Here is an 18,385-nt window from a genome sequence, read left to right as displayed (position 1 = left end):
ATGGATTATTCTAGTAGGATGGCAAAATACATTACTTATCAGAAGTATGTATTAAAGGTGTATACAAGATACAACCAAGAGTTTTGCTGGTCCGTGGAATATTAGATAGGTATACAAACTTCAATTTGATGAAGTGAGTATCGCGGAGTTTGAATCTTCACCAGATGAAATAGTCAAAGAGTTTTTGATTTCATCAGAGACGATGAAGAGGCTTGCATTTGCAAGAAATTAAGTGGGAGCGCTAAGACATATTTATAATACTTTATGTAGGTGACATATAGTTGGTTATAAATAATGTAATTATATACTTGATTAAAAAGGTTTCATTGAGAAATTAACTTCAATGAAAAGATATGGACTGAAACAAATTTAGTGTCAAGATCTATGAAGATAGATTGAAACAAAAATAAGTTTAAGTCAAAGTACATAGAATGGATATTGAAATAGTTCAATATAGAAATATTAAGAAGATGTTCTTGTCATGTGAAGTTTTAACAAGACTTAAGTGTATCTGACACTCAATGAGTAAAAACACATGAGTGATTATAGATCACGAATAATATGTACACAATCAGATATCATGTGCTATAAAGTGTTATGAGCATATACCAGAATGATTCATATGATGATCATTGGACGACAGTAAGAATATCCTTGAGTACTTTAGAAGAACTAAGGATATATATATATATATATATTTGTATGAAGAAATGACAAACAAATCGCTGTAAGGTGTTACACCGATATTGGTTTTGTCACATATAAAATATAATTTCAATCTCAAATTAGACTAAGTGTTGTTTAAAAGGTAGCACAATGAGCTAGAAGTTGTCTATGCTAGATTTAGAAAAGTTCTAAATATTGTGACGGATTCTACAAAAGAAGGCAGAGTATGTCATTGTTTTGACAATAACAAAGGATGTTAAGTCAAGAGGTTCTTTGAGAACTTGGTGTAGTTCCGACAGAGTCAGAACTTTGAAGCTATATTGTGTGTGACAATATTAGTGACATATTTCAGACCGCGGAATTAAGGTTCCACCAGAAGACCAAACATATTTAATGCCGACTCATTTGGAAATGAGTGATACGTTGAGACGCAAATGAATTACAAAATACATACGCTTCTGAGCATGTCAGATCCGTAGACTAAAACCTCTCCTGTGAGCAATACATGATAAAGCACCAGAAGACCAAGGTGTTATATCTTTACAAATGTAAACTAGATTATTGACTCTAGTGCAAGTGGGAGACTGAAGGAGATATGCCCTAGAGGCAATAATAAAGTGGTTATTATTTATATCTTTATGTTTATGATAAATGTTTATATATCATGCTATAATTGTATTAACCGAAACATTAGTACATGTGTGATATGTAGACAACAAAGAAGTCTCTAGTATGCCTCTTAAACTAGCTTGTTGATTAATGGATGATTAGTTTCATAATCATGAACATTGGATGTTATTAATAACAAGGTTATATCATTATATGAATGATGTAATGGACACACCCAATTAAGCGTAGCATAAGATCTCGTCATTAAGTTATTTGCTATAAGCTTTCGATACATAGTTACCTAGTCCTTATGACCATGAGATCATGTAAATCACTTATACCGGAAAGGTACTTTGATTACACCAAACGCCACTGCGTAAATGGGTGGTTATAAAGGTGGGATTAAGTATCCGGAAAGTATGAGTTGAGGCATATGGATCAACAGTGGGATTTGTCCATCCCGATGACGGATAGATATACTCTGGGCCCTCTCGGTGGAATGTCGTCTAATGTCTTGCAAGCATATGAATGAGTTCATAAGAGACCACATACCACGGTACGAGTAAAGAGTACTTGTCAGGAGACGAGGTTGAACAAGGTATACAGTGATACCGAAGATCAAACCTCGGACAAGTAAAATATCACGTGACAAAGGGAATTGGTATCGTATGTGAATGGTTCATTCGATCACTAAAGTCATCGTTGAATATGTGGGAGCCATTATGGATCTCCAGATCCCGCTATTGGTTATTGGTCGGAGTGAGTACTCAACCATGTCCGCATAGTTCGCGAACCGTAGGGTGACACACTTAAAGTTGGATGTTGAAATGGTAGAACTTGAATATGGAATGGAGTTCGAATATTTGTTCGGAGTCCCGGATGAGATCCCGGACATCACGAGGAGTTCCGGAATGGTCCGGAGAATAAGATTCATATATAGGAAGTCATATTCCAAGTTTGGAAATGATCCGGTGCATTTATGGCAGGTTCTAGAAGGTTCTAGAAAAGTCCGGAAGAATGGCACTTTGGAAAGTGGAGTCCCGAAGAGACTCCACTTGCATGACCAGCCAACCCTAAAGGGGAGGAGTCCAAGGTGGACTCCCCTAGGGTGGCCGGCCAACCCACCTCAAGGAAAGGTGGGAGTCCCACCTTGGGTAGGACTCCCTCCTTGAGTAGGTTTCCCACATATGGGAGGTTTTAGTGTTGGGGTCTTATTCGAAGACTTGGACTAGAACTCTTGGGGCTTCCACCTATATAATGAGGAGGAGAGGGAGGGGGGCAGCCACTCTTTGGCTCAGCCTTGGCCGCACCCCTTAGAGGGTCGGCGCCCAAAACCCCCCTCTCTCCCCAAACCCTAGCGGTCTCTCTCCTCCACCACTTCCCGCACGCTTAGCGAAGCTCCGCCGGATTTCTCCACCACCACCAACACCACGCCGTCGTGCTGTCGGATTCAAGAGGAGCTACTACTTCCGCTGCCCGCTGGAACGGGGAGGTGGACGTCGTCTTCATCAACAACCGAACGTGTGACCGAGTACGGAGGTGCTACCCGTTCGTGGCGCCGGAACCGATCGTGATCAAGATCTTCTACGCGCTTTTGCAAGCGGCAAGTGAACATCTACTGCAGCAACAAGAGCCTCCTCTTGTAGGCTTTGGAATCTCTTCAAGGGTGAGACTCGATACCCCCTCGTTGCTACCGTCTTCTAGATTGCATCTTGGCTTGGATTGCGTGTTCGCGGTAGGAAATTTTTTGTTTTCTATGCAACGGAGCAACTACACGATATACAGTGCTAGAATTAATGATGCCAACTGCAACTACCGCCGTGCAGCGAGGAGCTTATGGTTCTTGCCGGAGTAGTAGTAGGAGGCGCGGGGGAGCGACCGCAGCTCGTGTTGCAAGGCGACGATTCCGGCGGCTCACGGGCACTCGGACGCTGCTCCCCATCCTGCCTTGTACACCATCCTAAACGAGCACTTGCCCAGCACCTACGACAACGCGCACATCAGGTCCAGCCGTCCAGGTCAATGTAGATCAACTTCTTGGACGCCGGCCTCGAGCAGGACGACAGTGAGACACCGTCAGATTATAGCTCGGCGCTATTTGGGCAGCTTGCGGCGGTGGGAGGAGCCCGATTCGTACTGGCGGTGGGAGAAGTTGCCACGCGGCTGGCCAGCTGGGGAGTCGCGGGTGGGCGGCGATGGACATGAACGGGAGCTTCCTCCATCTGTGAACGCCGGAGCTTTCTCGATTCAGCCTTGGAGTTCTCTGAATCGGGAGGACATGCTGGAAGGGACGAAGGTGAAACGTGATTTTCAGGAGGAAGGTCAGTGCCCCGGGAATCCCGCTGCATCCGCCCACGCCGCATCCACCGGGGAGAAGGAGGGGAGGAGAGGACGGTGGACAAGAACAGAGGTGGGGTGAGAGAGAGAGAGAGAGAGAGAGAGAGGAAGAGCTAGGCTCTGTCGCTCCGTGTCGGCTGGCTTTTCCCCTGTTTTTCCAGGACCCACCCGATTTGCAAAAATGGAGGAAAGGATTAAAAAGGATTTCTCTGACCTGCCATCTTATCCGAATCTCAAAGAATCGGACGACTGGGACAACACCCACACCCATGCTTGGGTGTACAAATGTATTTCCGGTATTTCCATTCCTTTCTTCCAATATCAAATTTGCTGTTATAAATACATAATTTATTATTATATATGTACGCATGCCACTTGCACATCATAACAGCGTTATTATGTTTGCAAATAAATTAGCAGTAATAAAATTACAAATTGTGCAAGTTCATTTCACTGTATTTTGAAACTTTAATAACATATTTCACACCTTCATGTACCGTGTATACTGCGTTATTTCATCTATAGCATATGATATCATGTGTTCATGACTAAAGTTCCCGCTGCAACGCGCGGGGTATCATCTAGTTTATTAATAAGTAAACCAGATGATACCAATGTTGTGGTTTAGTTTACCTAGGGCTGGAGAGCGGCACCTCATCCGCCCCTGCTTTGTAGTCAAAATTTATTAGATTAGTTGTAATTTTTTGTTACGTAACAAATTTGTATATTTGTACTAGTTTTTGCTTTCACGGGCTTGTGCGGGTTGTCCGCTTCCAACCCTAGGTTCAGCACACAAACGAGTGATATAAGAAATTCAGAAGTCAAAATTACCTTTGTGTATACGTGCATGAAGATTTTATATCTTCCAATTGATATAGCACCATACATATGCATTTTGAGGCCTCAGGAGCACATCGATGTACCTCGACCGTACTCTTTTCTTTACCTCCGCAAGTGCTACTTCGCAGCTATAGCAGAAGATTCAGATCTTATTCTTTTACATTTTCTAGCAGTCCTGTTTTCGTTGAAGCCCTTAGTTGTTATACATATTATTGGGACTATCTATTTAACAATCGACTAATTTCCAATTGGCTATCAATAGATGTTTTCAACCAATAGTGAAGCAACACCTATCCTGCCAGCACATCGTTTCCCCAACTCTTGTCCGAGACAAAAAAAAACTTGAAAGGGGTTTTTTTTGTTTTTTCCCTATCCCTGAAAAGGACCAAAACTCTAGGAAAGTAGTCCAAGAGGAAGAAAATGAGAAAGGAAAGGCATAAGAGAGAGAAAATCTCCACGGTCTTGATGGATAAAGTAGCCATAAGATCCTAACCTGTAAAATATATGTCTTAATTAGCCATGTTAGATTCTTTTTTCCCTTGTTTTTCTCTATTTCCCCTGATTTTGTAGCTAGTAGTCCATTTAGAGAACAAGATAACAGCAAGAAATAGGGATAGAAGCTTCTACTTAATCATGTCCCCTGCCAGAAAAATAGGTCCATGGTTGTTCTTTTGCATGAAAACATCATGGGTAAAACACCATCGAAAGCAGATCGTCAACGACAAAAATAAAGCAAACAACCAGGCTTCATATCTATTAACCTTTGGTTGGGGGGAAGTCCATACAAAAAGAACACACGAACATAGCATTGGCGCTCTTTCAACCTGGTTTGGATTCTAAACTAGATAGCAGGGCAGACTATATAAACTAGGTAGATAGACTAGACAGCAGGACACATAAGATGCTACATACTAAAGTGCCAAATTAAGCCATAAACTTCATCTCGCTTCATCTCAAATCATGTCGACACTAATATTTGTCTCATTTGTTGGAACCCACATTTCTGCTAAGGAATGCAACAATAACATCACAACCTGGTCAACCTGAAAATCATTTCTTGCAGCAAATGTTGCCCACGCTTTGTTGCTGATTTGCATCCTACAATCAGCGCAGGGGTTGTACTCACCATGTACTGCTTTATCATTTTTTCTAACATTACAATGTTACATTTCAAATACAATTTTAGAGCATCCACAATCTTCCGTGGGATTTTCTGTCATTTAAAACTATAAGGGAAAAAAAGTAGAACTCATTAGGCTAGCACACCTAAAAAAGTTAGTGCATGTAAAAGAACACGTGTGACTAAAAAATGATGTATTTATAACTTGTTGGTTGTATCTTTGCATATCAATTCTTTACTTGTGTCTCTGCCTATAATTACTTGCTTACAAAGCATGTAAAGCTTACCTAAAAGACATGTATTAACTAACATAAGCTATTTTATTTATGTGTCATATTGCTGCTATGTACATAGAGGATAAACGTTGTAAAACTCAATCTGGTTGGTTGTATCTAATGCCTATAATTACTTTACTTGTTTCTCTTCCTATAATTACTTGCTTACTAAATATGTAAAACTAACTGAAGGACATGTAAAAAATAATTGAAAATATGTGTTTATGTGTCATATTTGTGCTATTTACATAGAGGAATATAGGATTAACATGTAAAACTCAACCTAGTTGGTTTCAGGTTATTGGTTTTCACCAATAATGTTGCCGGTGAAAAGTAACTAGTACTCCCATTGTGTCATCGTCTCCATCGTGGGGATATTCTGTTTACAGGAAATTATCTATCAAAGAAATCAAAAGTGTACAGTTGCCTTATTTATTTTAACTCTCTATCAAGTACTTCCTCCATTGCATAATTCTTATGGTGGTTTCAGTTCAAATTTGAACTACAATTAGGACAATAATAATTATGGAACGCGGGAGGGAGTACTCTGTTTCACATCAGTAGAGGTTGCCTGATCTGGTCACATCTTATTTACCATTTTGTGTGTTACATCCGGTGATTTTTATTTTTGGTTGTGCGCACAATGGTCTTATGACAATGTGTCAATATATACAATGAAAGAGAGTTAGTACTAAGAAAAGTTACTTTTGGAAACTGATAATGTAGAGGGAACATATTTGTTAAACAAGAAGCAACATCGGTCTGTATGAGTCCCCCAAAAATCGTTCTTGGCTCTTAAGAGTGTGCTTTTGTCTAGGTTTAAGAAACCTGCAAGTAAACTATAACTATAAATGATGAATAATTTCATGGATGCAGTTAAAACCATACAAAAAAACAATATGATCATATGAAGCTTGTGCAAATAAAAAGAATACAAAGCACTGTATATTTGGATGAAAATATGCAGGTCTGCATGTTATATGTTATATACAATGCCCTCTACCGAGAAGTGATCTGCTCTAATGCTAATTTTCAAAACAAAATCACAGCAGTATATCTTGATGAATGTATAGCAGCAGACACGAAAATAACTCATGTGAAGCTCTTTCAAATAATACTCGGTGAAACTCCGACAAAATTCTCGTGAATGAATTCACGAAACCTGAATTTACTGAATCCAGTGTTACAGGCACGGTACATAAATATACTCCTTTTAGAATACAAAGTGATAACACACCCGTCTCTTTACAAAACAGGTATAAGTTCTCTTTACAGAAAAGTACAGCAATATTGCAAACGCAGTTGCATGCATTAGTGGTACATTGTGGGCAAGCACTTGCACAATGTAAATCAGGGGGTAAAAACGGAGCATGGGCCTTATTATGATTTTACGGCCATGCCTCCTCAAGTGAGCTGTGAGGGAAACTTACTTCGATTGGTCCCTCGTAAACTCGGTGAGCCCTTGAATTTAGTATGGCAGGCCGGGTAAATGGCCGATCTTCCTCGGCCTCTGCACGGCGTAGCCATCAGTTGCTTCGGCCGCCGGTGTCTCTGGCTGGGCAGTCTTGGGCGCGTCGGTTGTGCTGGCCGCTGGCGTCTCCGGCTCGGCAGTCTTCGGCGCGGCATAAGCGTCGGTTGTAGCTTCCGGTGTCTTGGCTTCCTCCTTCGCTGCCTCCTCTTTCTTTGCCTCCTCCTTCTTTGGCTCGGCGTAAGCGTCGGCTGCCGGTGTTTTCGGCTCCTCCTTTGCTGCTACTTCCTCCTTCTTCAGCTCCTTTGCTGCTACTTCCTCCTTCTTTACCTCCTCCTCCTTTGGCTCGGCGTAGGCATCGGCTGCCGGTGTTTTCGGCTCCTCTGCTGCTACTTCCTCCTTCTTCAGCTCCTTCGCCGCTACTTCCTCCTTCTTTGTCTCCTCCTTCTTTGGCTCGGCGTAGGCGTCGGGTGTACCTGCTGCCGACGCCTCTTCCTTCTTTGCCTCCTCCTTCACTTCCTCCTTCTTCGCTTCCTCCTTCTTCACTTCAGCCTTCACTTCCTCCTTCTTCACTTCAGCCTTCACTTCCTCCTTCTTCGCTTCCTCCTTCTTAACTTCAGCCTTCACTTCCTCCTTCTTTGCTTCCTCCTTCTTCACTTCCTCCTTTGGCGTGGCATAGGCATCGGGTGCCGGTGTCTTCGGCTCCTCCTTAGGGGCTGGCTCGTCCTTCGTTGGTTTGGTGTAAGCATCGGGGGCAGGCTCCTCCTTCTTGGGCTCTTCCTTCTTTGGCTCCTCCTTCTTTGGTGCAACGTAGCTCTCTGGTTTCTTTGCCTTCGGCTTCTTAGGTTCGTCCTTCTTTGGGACCTCTGGTTTCTTCTCGGCCCCAGCAACCTTGGAGGTATCTACTTTTGCTTTCGATTTCTTCTCCACGCTGGTGTAGCCGTCGTCCTTGCTCTTGGGCTTCTTCTCGGCGTTGGTTTTGGGTTTCTTCTCGGTGCTTTTAGATTTTTTCTCCGAGCCTTCTTCCTTACTCTTGCTTTTGGATTTCTTCTCGGCGGCGACTTCAGATTTCTTCTCCACACCGGCATAGCCAGGGGCGCTCACTGGTTTGTTCTCTGCGGGGGCAACGCTCGGTTTCTTCTTAGCACCGGCATAGTCGGGGGCGTCCGGTTTATCCTCAGCAGCCTCGACTTTCTTCTCGGCAGCAGCCTCGACTTTCTTCTCCACAGCAACCTCGGCTTTCTTCTCCACAGCAGCCTCGACTTTCTTCTCCACGGCAGCCTCGGCATAGTCGGCGGCGGCTGGTTTATTCTCCGCAGCCTCGACTTTCTTCTCGGCAGCAGCCTCGACTTTCTTCTCGGCTTTCTTCTCCACAGCAGCCTCGACTTTCTTCTCCACGGCAGCCTCGGCATAGTCGGCGGCGGCCGGTTTATCCTCAGCAGCCTCGACTTTCTTCTCGGCAGCAGCCTCGACTTTCTTCTCAACTTTCTTCTCCACAGCAGCCTCGACTTTCTTCTCTACAGCAGCCTCGGCATAGTCGGCGGCGGCCGGTTTATCCTCAGCAGCCTCGACTTTCTTTTCTGCAGCAGCCTCGACTTTCTTCTCCACGGCAACCTCGGCTTTCTTCTCCACGGCAGCCTCGGCTTTCTTCTCGGAGGCGGGCTCAGATTTCTCCGCACCACCGGCATAGGCAAGGTCTTCAGATTTCTTCTCGGCGGCAGCAACCTCAGGGGCGGGCTCCGATTTCTTCACCTCACCGCCATAGTCCAAGGCCGACGCGAGCTGCCTGGTGGAGGCAACCGCGAGGAGGAGAAGAAGCGCTAGAGCGAGCTGGGCCCTCATGGCGATCAACTGGAGGTGGTGGTGGTGCGATGAAATGAATGCAGGAGGTCGGAGGGTATTTGAATAACGAGGGAGGGAGAAACGAGAGGTCGTGCTGGTCCTGGCCATTTTCCGCTGGAACGGGTAGCCGCAAACCCGTAACTAATCTTGTCCTGTAATTACGGGCCTGCCGTGAACACAGGAGCCGAAAGAGAAGGCGGGAACTTTGCTAAAAAGAGGTTTACCACTTTTTCTGGGAGAAAAAATTGCGCTGTTTTCCCACTATGTGCAGCACGCATTTGTGTTTTTGGCATTGACTCAATTACATGTGGGCTCAGAACCCACCTGTCAACGAAAAATATACGGAAGGCCAACGCATAGTGTTAACAAAAATCATACTATTATATTGGTCTAAGAACTCAAATATTTGACGAGAAATTATTTTCATGTACATTATATAACATAACAAGAATTTCCATGTTAAATGCTTGCTGTTTTTGGCACTGGAGGATACAATATTCCACCAGACTACATAAACTCTATATCGTCCTTCTGCTGCTCTAGGACAACCGTGGCGAGCGCTCGTCGATACGCCACCGATCTCGGGTTCCTCACAAGGACACAGATCTCTCGACCCTGCATGCTCTCATCAGTCCACTGCTGTCGCCGCAGCACTGCTAGCAGCCTTGCTTCGCAGAAGGCAACCGCAGCAGCATCTTTGCCAGTGCTGTCACAGTTGAAGCAGATGCAAGTGTTCATTAGACAGCATAGCGCTGGAATGTACTGATGGGTAAGGAGAGGGAATGCTACCTTCCGTGGACGAAACCAGTCGTGACAAAGCCTATCGGCCACCTCAAGGACTCCCGTGTGGTGTCATCTTTGGGGTGTTCGAGGTCGTTGGTGCCAGGATCCAGAGATGAGAAATAAGAAGTGATATGGGACTGAGGGATCTGGACTTCCCATTTTTCTATGCATTCTTCCTCCTCCTCCTTTGATCTGATACAACATGAAAATGGATGACTTCTCTAACAAAATGCTTTCAGCCAAAAGAAGAATATGGCACATGGATTTTCTTGAAAACAAAACCAGTCACCTAAAGGTAACCGCAAGCAATCCAAAGGGACGGCAGCATGAATCTTACAAAGCATTATTATATGTCATGTGGAGCCAGCACTTCAGGCCCAGTCACAAGGAGGGTTTGGAATCAGCTTAGAGATAAGCTTTATTTTTAATTTGAAATAACAATTAATTGTTTCCATAGATAAAGATTTTGTTAGTTGGAAGTTAGATTGGATCTGAATCAGTCAGCCCCATAAATAAAGTGACCTAGGTGTGGCTCGGCCGCACGTAACATCATAGAATCAATACAGGTGATAACTGGCCTCCAGTTATCCACCAAACAGTGATCTCTCATGCCAACGGCACAGAAGGATCTTCCTAGCTACGCTTTCCGGAGCCTAGGCCGTTTCATAAGAAGCGGAAATAGGAATATTTTTTATTCCTTTTGTTTGTTACTCTTTTTTATTTTTATAAGCAAAGGACGCCCAAATATACCATCAAATTATATACCATCAAATAACTCAATATACTCACTTACCTACACAGCTATACCATCAATAACACAATATACTCTGTTTGGGAGAACTTAATAGAGCTCCAAAGTGCAAGTCTACAACAGCAAATGAAAAGCTTATATGGGATACTAACCTGGTTTTCCAAGCTACAAGATCTGATGAAAGTGGGGCACAAACAACAGCACCCTCTTCAAAAGAACCTTCCTTGAACGCTCGGATCAGGACCCTTACAAGACGTAATCCATTTAGAGAAGATGTTGTCTTGACAGTGCCACCAAAAACAAAATTGGGTTGGTCAGTATCTATTTCCATCTCAGATGAAGAACTCAAAGACTTCATATCAAGTTCTTTCACATATTGTCTCAACATTTGGAGGGTCCTTGGAACAACGAGTTGGACGGATGCAACAACAGTTGGTGACGGCCCTGAGTCTCCACAGTTGGAATTTACTGGGCAACATTCAGTTAACACCATAGCAGAAGGCTTCGAGTCATCTACTTCAAGACGTCTCACTGTGCTATCTTCTTCATGTAAACTAGCTATGATACAATGCCATAAAGGTGGTACAGGAACTCTTGGAGGTCTCTTGGCAGCAGGGAGGAACTCAGCTGCTTTGTCAGAAACAGCAGCCACTTCTGTCATAAAGGATGAATATGCTTTGCTATCCGGATAATCATAAGGGAAGCATGGCATCTTGAACTACAAAAAGGAGGGACCAATGTGTTAGCATCTAAGATATTTCCCAGAGAGCAACTGAATTACAGCTACTCAATCTTCTCTATCCTTCTTAATGCAACATACTTGAGTATTTGACAGTATTTTAATTGTTCCATATACTGAATAGTAACACATGACAATGTTTAACCTACGAGAACAAACTAAAACAGGAAGCTAATTCAGCAAAGGCAATAACAGTTGCAAGAATCCCCATATTACCTTTGATGCAATCCACCGTCTCTCTCTTAAGCCAATCGCATATGCACCATGAGAAACTAGAAAGAGCCAAAAAGGCTTTACCCAGCTCAAAGGTACAATAACAGACCACCTGTACATTAATTGAACGTAAGACAGTAGTTTTTTTTTTCGTTTGAGCAACGTAAAGCAGTAGTTAGCTCAAAAGCAAACATAAACAATAAGACATCTTCAAATTAAGAGGGTGGCATGATGATGGAATATAAATTGCAATACCCTATAAATTCAAGACGATTAGCACACCACCACCATATTAAACAACACATTGCTAGTCACACGATATATAAGACTGCAAGGAAAAGAAAAAAGGCCATTCTCTGCCCAACTCACAAACAATTTTGTAAATCATGATAATCAGCACTTGATTATGTTTCGTAAGTGTTAAATCTAAAAAGCACCATGGTTGAAGTATTCTGTTAGGACTTTGGAGGGCTACACATTTTAACACTAATCATCATCCCATGCGCCCGCACAGGCTAGTAATTCTATTCTGTTAGGACTTTCGTAAGTGTTAAATCCAAAAAGCACCATGGTTGAAGTATTCTGTTAGGACTTTGGAGGGCTACACATTTTAACACAAATCATCATCCCATGCGCCCGCACAGGCTAGTAATTCTTATTAACACATAAGCATTACACTATAAGAACAAAACTTATGATATCAAAAGTAATTAAGAATTGGAAAATGTATATAATACTTAATGGTGTATTTGTGAACAATTATTATTGAAAACAACCACACTATGTTGCAGGTTTATGAAATGATGATTACTACTCCTACTATCGCTGTGCATTTATGGGAAAAGCACTTGGGCTATTTATAATTACTAATTAAAACCAACAAAAATCAACGTTCAATTTTTTTTCTAAAATAGTACATGCACTTCAGTGAACTTCCTCTCTTACCGGTAATGTATAGATATACAGGATCGGAGAAACATATAAAGCTTTCTATGAGATCCAAGAAATACATAATACTGGTAAAAATAAACCATATACTACTCCTTTCCTTGGTTTTTTGTGAATATTCCAGATGTGCAAACTTTAGAAGGAATATTTTTGCTCATATATAGACAATTAAAAGGGCTATAGGATTTTATTTAGCTCTAGTGCATTTCTTTTATACGGTCATTTATGCACATGTGTACATAATTCTGTCCTGTTTAGAATCATGTAGCTTTATCAGGATGAGTTCACATGAAACATATGTGTGTGGATGGCAATATTTGCCAACTTGGACTCTATAGGTATGCTAGTACGTAGATTAGTGTACCAAGTAAAACTAATAATTGGCAAATCCGTCACCGCACATTTTATCATGGCCAGAAATTCAAGATCCACTATTATTTCATGATGCGTCTTGTGTGACCTCGGTCGCATGGCAGAGTACACAAAAATGCATGACTACTTGCCTTCTCCTGCAATTGTTACCACCTGTGTCGATCCAGAAATCCACATCAACAAATTTGAAAAATACAAATATGTTTAGAATTTATATTATCTCTGAACAGGGACCATTGACGTGAATTATCATATGCCTCATGAACTTATCAATGATTCCAAGTTCAACCAAGGTTCGGGAAGCGGAAAAAAGCGTCGCTTATGCGCGCTAAAGCGCAATGCGGAGGCCTTCCGCATCGATTGCATAAGCGCTTAAGCAGAAAAAAGCAGAAAAAAGAGGGGAAAAGCGCCGCTTATGCACACTGAAGCGCTAACCGGAAGGCCACCGCACCGATTACGCATAACGCTTTCTTGAACCTTGAGTTCAACGCAAAACCCAATTAATACACAGCTACACGCTCATGCACTTCCTTTGGAAGTTCCAATCCAAATAAACCTCAAAAGCCACATTCAAGGGTTTAGAGATTTTCTTTATTGGACTTTTTTTATGAAAAGTAGGAGGCTATCAAATCACATTTCCCTAGGAGCGCCAACATTTCTCATTTAATCCTAGCTGATACAGTATGATCTAACAGTTATTTATTACTCCCTCTATTCACTAATGTATGACCTTTCAGCTTTTTATAGATTCACTCACTTTTGGTCCGTATCTTGTCTACTTTTAGTGTGTAGATTCACTTATTTTTGTTTGTATCTAGTCCACTTTGAAATATCTAAACGGTCTTACATTTGTGAGAAGAGAGAGTAATATTTTTCAAGGATTAACGAGAGCCTCCAATTAGGAAATATTGAAAAGATGGAACTATGGAACCATATAAAAGCTACCCATAATAGATGTTAACATTTTAGTGTTATGCTCCAGTGAGCAGGAAAACCAATGTAACATCTTCTGGAGAGAAATGCTGAATTTAGCCTAGAGACACCAACCTTTCTTGAGCATGTTTCAGAAGAATAATAGGGCAGGATCGACTGGAGCAATCTTTCACTTGAGCTGCTTGTTCTTGATCATTTCCAGAATCCAGACAGAAAAACTTTATACGTCTGTTGTGTTTCTCCATGCAATGGATCTCCTCTGTTACAGGGGGGTTTATCTTACAGCCAGAATCCCACAATTCTCCACAATCAGAAATGAGCAAATCGTGCCTTCCAGGGTGCAACCGTGCTGATGACAATATGTGTCCCTCCTCGCATGGTGCCTCATCAACATTTAGAACTAGGTCTCCCCGCTCCACGAATTTGTTTTCCTGGTTCGGAACTATTGTCAGAGGAGAATCTGTGGCCTCAAATGAAACTTCCCTGGGGTCATGAACTATCATGGATAGTATAGCACCGGGCTGAAGAATCTCAGCGTGATCGATCATAGATTGTTTCAAAAGATGCGGGCCAGTAGAGGAATCCAGAGAGGGGTCAGTTGGTTTAGATGTATTACTTGTATTAAGTGCCCTGTTTATCATACTAGAATTACATGAGATAGAAAAACTTAAGTTAGCATGGCCTAGACATGTTCTGAAAACAAAACAAAAAAGGACAAAGAACTCACTCGCTAACTGGGTGCAGTATACTCTTCAGAGACTGCATAGCCTTGCATCCCATGACTTCCAATCTTGCAATTTTCCCCTCTAGTGAGAAACAGTTTACCAGAACACCAGAACCTTGCATCTAAAATGCGAGGCCGCACATTCAATGGTGATAAAAGATTAAGAATTATATTGATGCACGTAAGAAATTTTTTCGTTGCATAAAAAAAATTAAGCTAACAAATAGCAGATAAATAATAAGAAAATTAGTTTTGAAGTGTCAAGATACTCCTAGTCAGCAGCTGGATGTAATGTACCCCGGTAGAATTTAAGAATTGTCAGTTACTAACTCTATGTTAATCATCAAACAAAATATTTGACTGTGAGATCACTAATGTTCTGCTAATCCTGATGCACAAAATTGACTAATATCTTCTGGTTAAAGAATAGCTTGTCCTAATGGTTAACTCAGACGAGGAGAACAGGAGACTCACATGAAACAAGAGAAATGGTAAGAGTTGTTCACTGTTGTTCCTCCTAAACCCAAGTCTTGATGTGTATGCTATCAGTTGTGGACAATTTAACTCTTCAATAAGAAAGTACATGTACAGGTTTACATGATCTCAACTGAATGTACGTAAGATGAACAGAGGAAAAAGGATTTTTTTAAAAAAGACAAGCATGCATAGTCCTACAGAAGAAAATAGAGGAAGCACCTGTTTGTCACATGCGATTCTTATTGCATCCAGCCCTTCATCCAGCGAAGAAGGATGGATCCATATCCATAACTGGCGTTGCAAAGAACTGCAGCTTCCTTCCTTAAATCTAGGATGGCAATTGGACAGATCTCTTTCTTTGGCCTCCGACTTCCTAGTCTCTCTTGAGAATGGTCTCCACATGTATGTCACTGGTCCAATAACTTGAGAGTGGGGATTCCCAGCACGGCAAAGCTGGAAAGAGCAATTAAGTCACAGTTGTTATTCTAAACACTCTTCTACCTATACTGTCTGTGATAAATAATATGTAAATACCATAGCGTTCTCATAGCAAACACCTTGCATAACTTCATCTTTTAGCTGCTTCACGTTAGATGATTCATCTGCAGGAGTCAGACACAGAACCATTCCCATAATGGATAACAGGGAGTCCTACAAAAGTTAGCCAGCAACCAGATTGGTTTCTTAAATACTTACAGATGACGACCGGTAATGAAGACAATCAAGCTACAAAGTACATGCTAGCAGCAGAAAGACAATGACTTTCACCTCAGGACCATCAAGTTGAATCGGGGTGAAATAGCTAGCATCATGAACAACAGTTCCATTTTTCAACCGCTTGAGAATTGCCCTTGAACCCCTTCCACTGCAAGACGGAATGTTACCAATATTAATCACTGAAATTCACATGTAAGACTGGCCATGGTTACATCGCAAAGAAAGAAATCATCATTGCATGAAGGTTGCCAACAACGTAATAGATAAATTTCAGGCATATTGCCAGCTTCGGAGAATCGAGAAAGATTGACAGTCTATATCACATCGACATATTGATGAAACTGGTTAGTAATGATTTGGATAAGCTTTGCTTGTGTGCCTACAGATGGACTAGAACTTTACAAATTTTGCTATCTGAGAAGGTTATTTCAGAAAAAAGAAAGTGACAAAGGATCCGAACTGAGAAGCAAGCTGCAGTTGAATGATGAAATTTTCGTTCAGCATGAATCAACACTAGCAACTTAACACTGCTTTGAGCACACGGGGCGAAGAAAATTCTAATTCAGCATCATAGAAAACTCAGTGGAGTAATCTCATTTCCTCTGTCCGAGTTTGAGTAGAAGACAGGAAAGGAAGAGCTCGTCTGTCGCTCACCTTCCCTGAGCGCCAACGGGCAGAACGAAACCCCACCGCCTCTCCATGGCGAACCTCTTGGCGTGCCACAGGTGCGTGCGCAGCCGCCGTGCGCCATCGCCGGCGACCGAGAACCCCTCCGCGGGGTTGCCCGCGAGCTCCCGCCGGCGCCTGACCCTCCTCGACTGACGCACCGGAGGGATCCCCTCCTCCGGCCCATCGCCCGCAGCGGCGGCTCTGCTAGTGCGGCGGCGCTTGGAGGGGAGGTGGCCCGTGGTGCGGCGGCGGGCGGAGCGGTGCTGCTGGAAGCGGCCGTCGACGCGAGCGGAGACGGCGCCTTGCAGGGAGCGTAGCTCCCCGGCGCGGTCGGCCGCGAAGCGCCGAACCTCGAGCTGCCGCGGCGGCGGGGGCACGGCTGCGCCGCCGGCCATTGTTGGGACGGAAGGGTTTCTGAGGGTTTAGTTGCGAGAGAATTCCACTTTACATCCCTAAATTTGTCTTGAAGTCCCTAAACTTTGGTTTGCAAGTTTGGCTCCGCTTTTGCGTGCCATGTCACATTGTTATGGTTTTCTCTCCATGCAAGCTACTCCCCCGTTCACAAATAAATGTACTTCTAACTTTTATACTAAGTTAAACATTTTAAATTTGACCAACCGTGAAAAAAAGTAGCAACATATATAATGAGATTTTGGTATAATTTAAAACTACATTTTAAAATGAATCTCGGGATACTAAATTAGTGTCATAAGGCTACTACTTTTTTCTATATATGTGGTCAAAGTTTAATGAGTTTGACTAAACATAAAATTTAGATGTACACTTATTTGGGAGGGAGTAGTGCTGATAGCAGAAGGTGCTTGTGGATTAATTATAATTCAGGCTTTCTCACTGACTGTTGAGTGATTGTAACCTGTCAAGTGATATATAAAGCTCTGAATTCCAAAAAAGAAAATTAACTTGCTCTTTGTTTCCTTCTGCTATATATCCCCACAATCAACGAAGGGCATATCCGATATCTATGGTGTTCCGACCAAGAGAGAGACAAGACGCCACCGTCTAAGAGCATCCCCACTCGTTGGCGCTCCCCACGCCCAAATCCGGACGAAACTACCGCCGGATTGGACGAAATTAAGGCGTGGGGAGTACCATATTTCCAGTCGTCCACCCGGAGTTCGGCGGATAGAGTTTAAATTCAAACAAATCGCCGTCCCGCGCTACGAGTACGGCCAGTTGATCGGCAAAAGGAGCAAAAGGATCAGCCACAGATCGGCGATCGGAGGGAAATTACACGGAGACAGGCTCGTCGGCAGTCCCGGCCGGCACGGCGGTGTCTGACGGACCAGTTTCCTCACACGCCGTGGCCGAAGCGGCGGCAGTGGACGTCGAAGCAGCCGCAGTCGACGAGGTAGATGGTGAGGTAGACGAGGTAGGAGCCGGCGGAGACGACGTAGTGGCTCGGAGGATGTCGTTGCGGTGGCCCTGGTACCAATTCCTCGTCTCCTCGTCCATCAGTTCCATGTCGCCGCCGCCCATGAGGAACGCCAAGTCTGTGTTCCTCTTCTTCGCCGCCACCGTCGTCTTCAGCAGGGCGATCCGGGCGCCTTGGTTGGCGAGCATCTCCCGCCACCTGCCGTCGAACTTGTCGTTCCTCCCGTCGGCGTGCGATCTCAAGTCGGCCCAGCACTTGTCGATCGACGCCTGCATCCTGTCGGCGGGATTGTCCGCCCGTTTGAGCTCTTTCTGCTTCTTCTGGCCGAGCTCAGGGCGCCCTTCCGCCGCGCAAGCCGGCGGAGCGTCGGGGTTGTACTGCTCGGTCTTGCTTTTCGAGAGGGACGTGCGAACTTCCTTCCACTTCTCGCACTTCTCGAGGCGGGCGTAGACGTTGAGGAACTTGAACTGCAGGCCGGTGTCGTCCGTGTACATGTCCAAAGCTCGGCG

General features: G+C 43.5%; 2 protein-coding genes across 4 annotated transcripts; both read right to left on the bottom strand.

The window, feature by feature from the left end:
- Nucleotides 1-6,975: 6,975 nt before the first annotated feature.
- On the bottom strand, nt 6,976-9,280 carry LOC127294571 (uncharacterized). Its single transcript, XM_051324417.1, has one exon. It carries the CDS (start codon nt 9,263-9,265, stop codon nt 7,316-7,318), a length of 1,950 nt encoding a protein of 649 aa, XP_051180377.1. The 5' UTR covers nt 9,266-9,280; the 3' UTR covers nt 6,976-7,315.
- Nucleotides 9,281-9,514: 234 nt separating this feature from the next.
- LOC127294570 (ribonucleases P/MRP protein subunit POP1) lies at nt 9,515-16,929 on the bottom strand. Of its 3 annotated transcripts, none has more exons than XM_051324415.2 (10): nt 16,469-16,929; nt 15,866-15,962; nt 15,632-15,748; nt 15,317-15,550; nt 14,624-14,742; nt 14,011-14,538; nt 11,647-11,755; nt 10,844-11,409; nt 9,947-10,132; nt 9,515-9,863 (listed from the first exon to the last, which is right to left on the bottom strand). In XM_051324415.2, the coding sequence occupies exons 1-10, from the start codon at nt 16,876-16,878 to the stop codon at nt 9,665-9,667; spliced, it is 2,565 nt and encodes an 854-aa protein (XP_051180375.1). In that variant the 5' UTR covers nt 16,879-16,929; the 3' UTR covers nt 9,515-9,664. The 3 variants fall into 3 exon arrangements, with proteins under 3 accessions (XP_051180375.1, XP_051180376.1, XP_071675034.1); XM_051324416.2 differs by having other exon boundaries at nt 14,011-14,526; XM_071818933.1 differs by having other exon boundaries at nt 14,011-14,545; nt 14,625-14,742.
- Between the last annotated feature and the right edge of the window lie 1,456 nt (nt 16,930-18,385).

The sequence above is a fragment of the Lolium perenne genome, chromosome 4 (assembly GCF_019359855.2).
Source record: "Lolium perenne isolate Kyuss_39 chromosome 4, Kyuss_2.0, whole genome shotgun sequence".
NCBI classification, from domain to species: Eukaryota; Viridiplantae; Streptophyta; class Magnoliopsida; order Poales; family Poaceae; genus Lolium; species Lolium perenne.
Note: the sequence above shows the minus strand (reverse complement) of the source record. Positions and strands in the feature narration are given on the sequence as shown.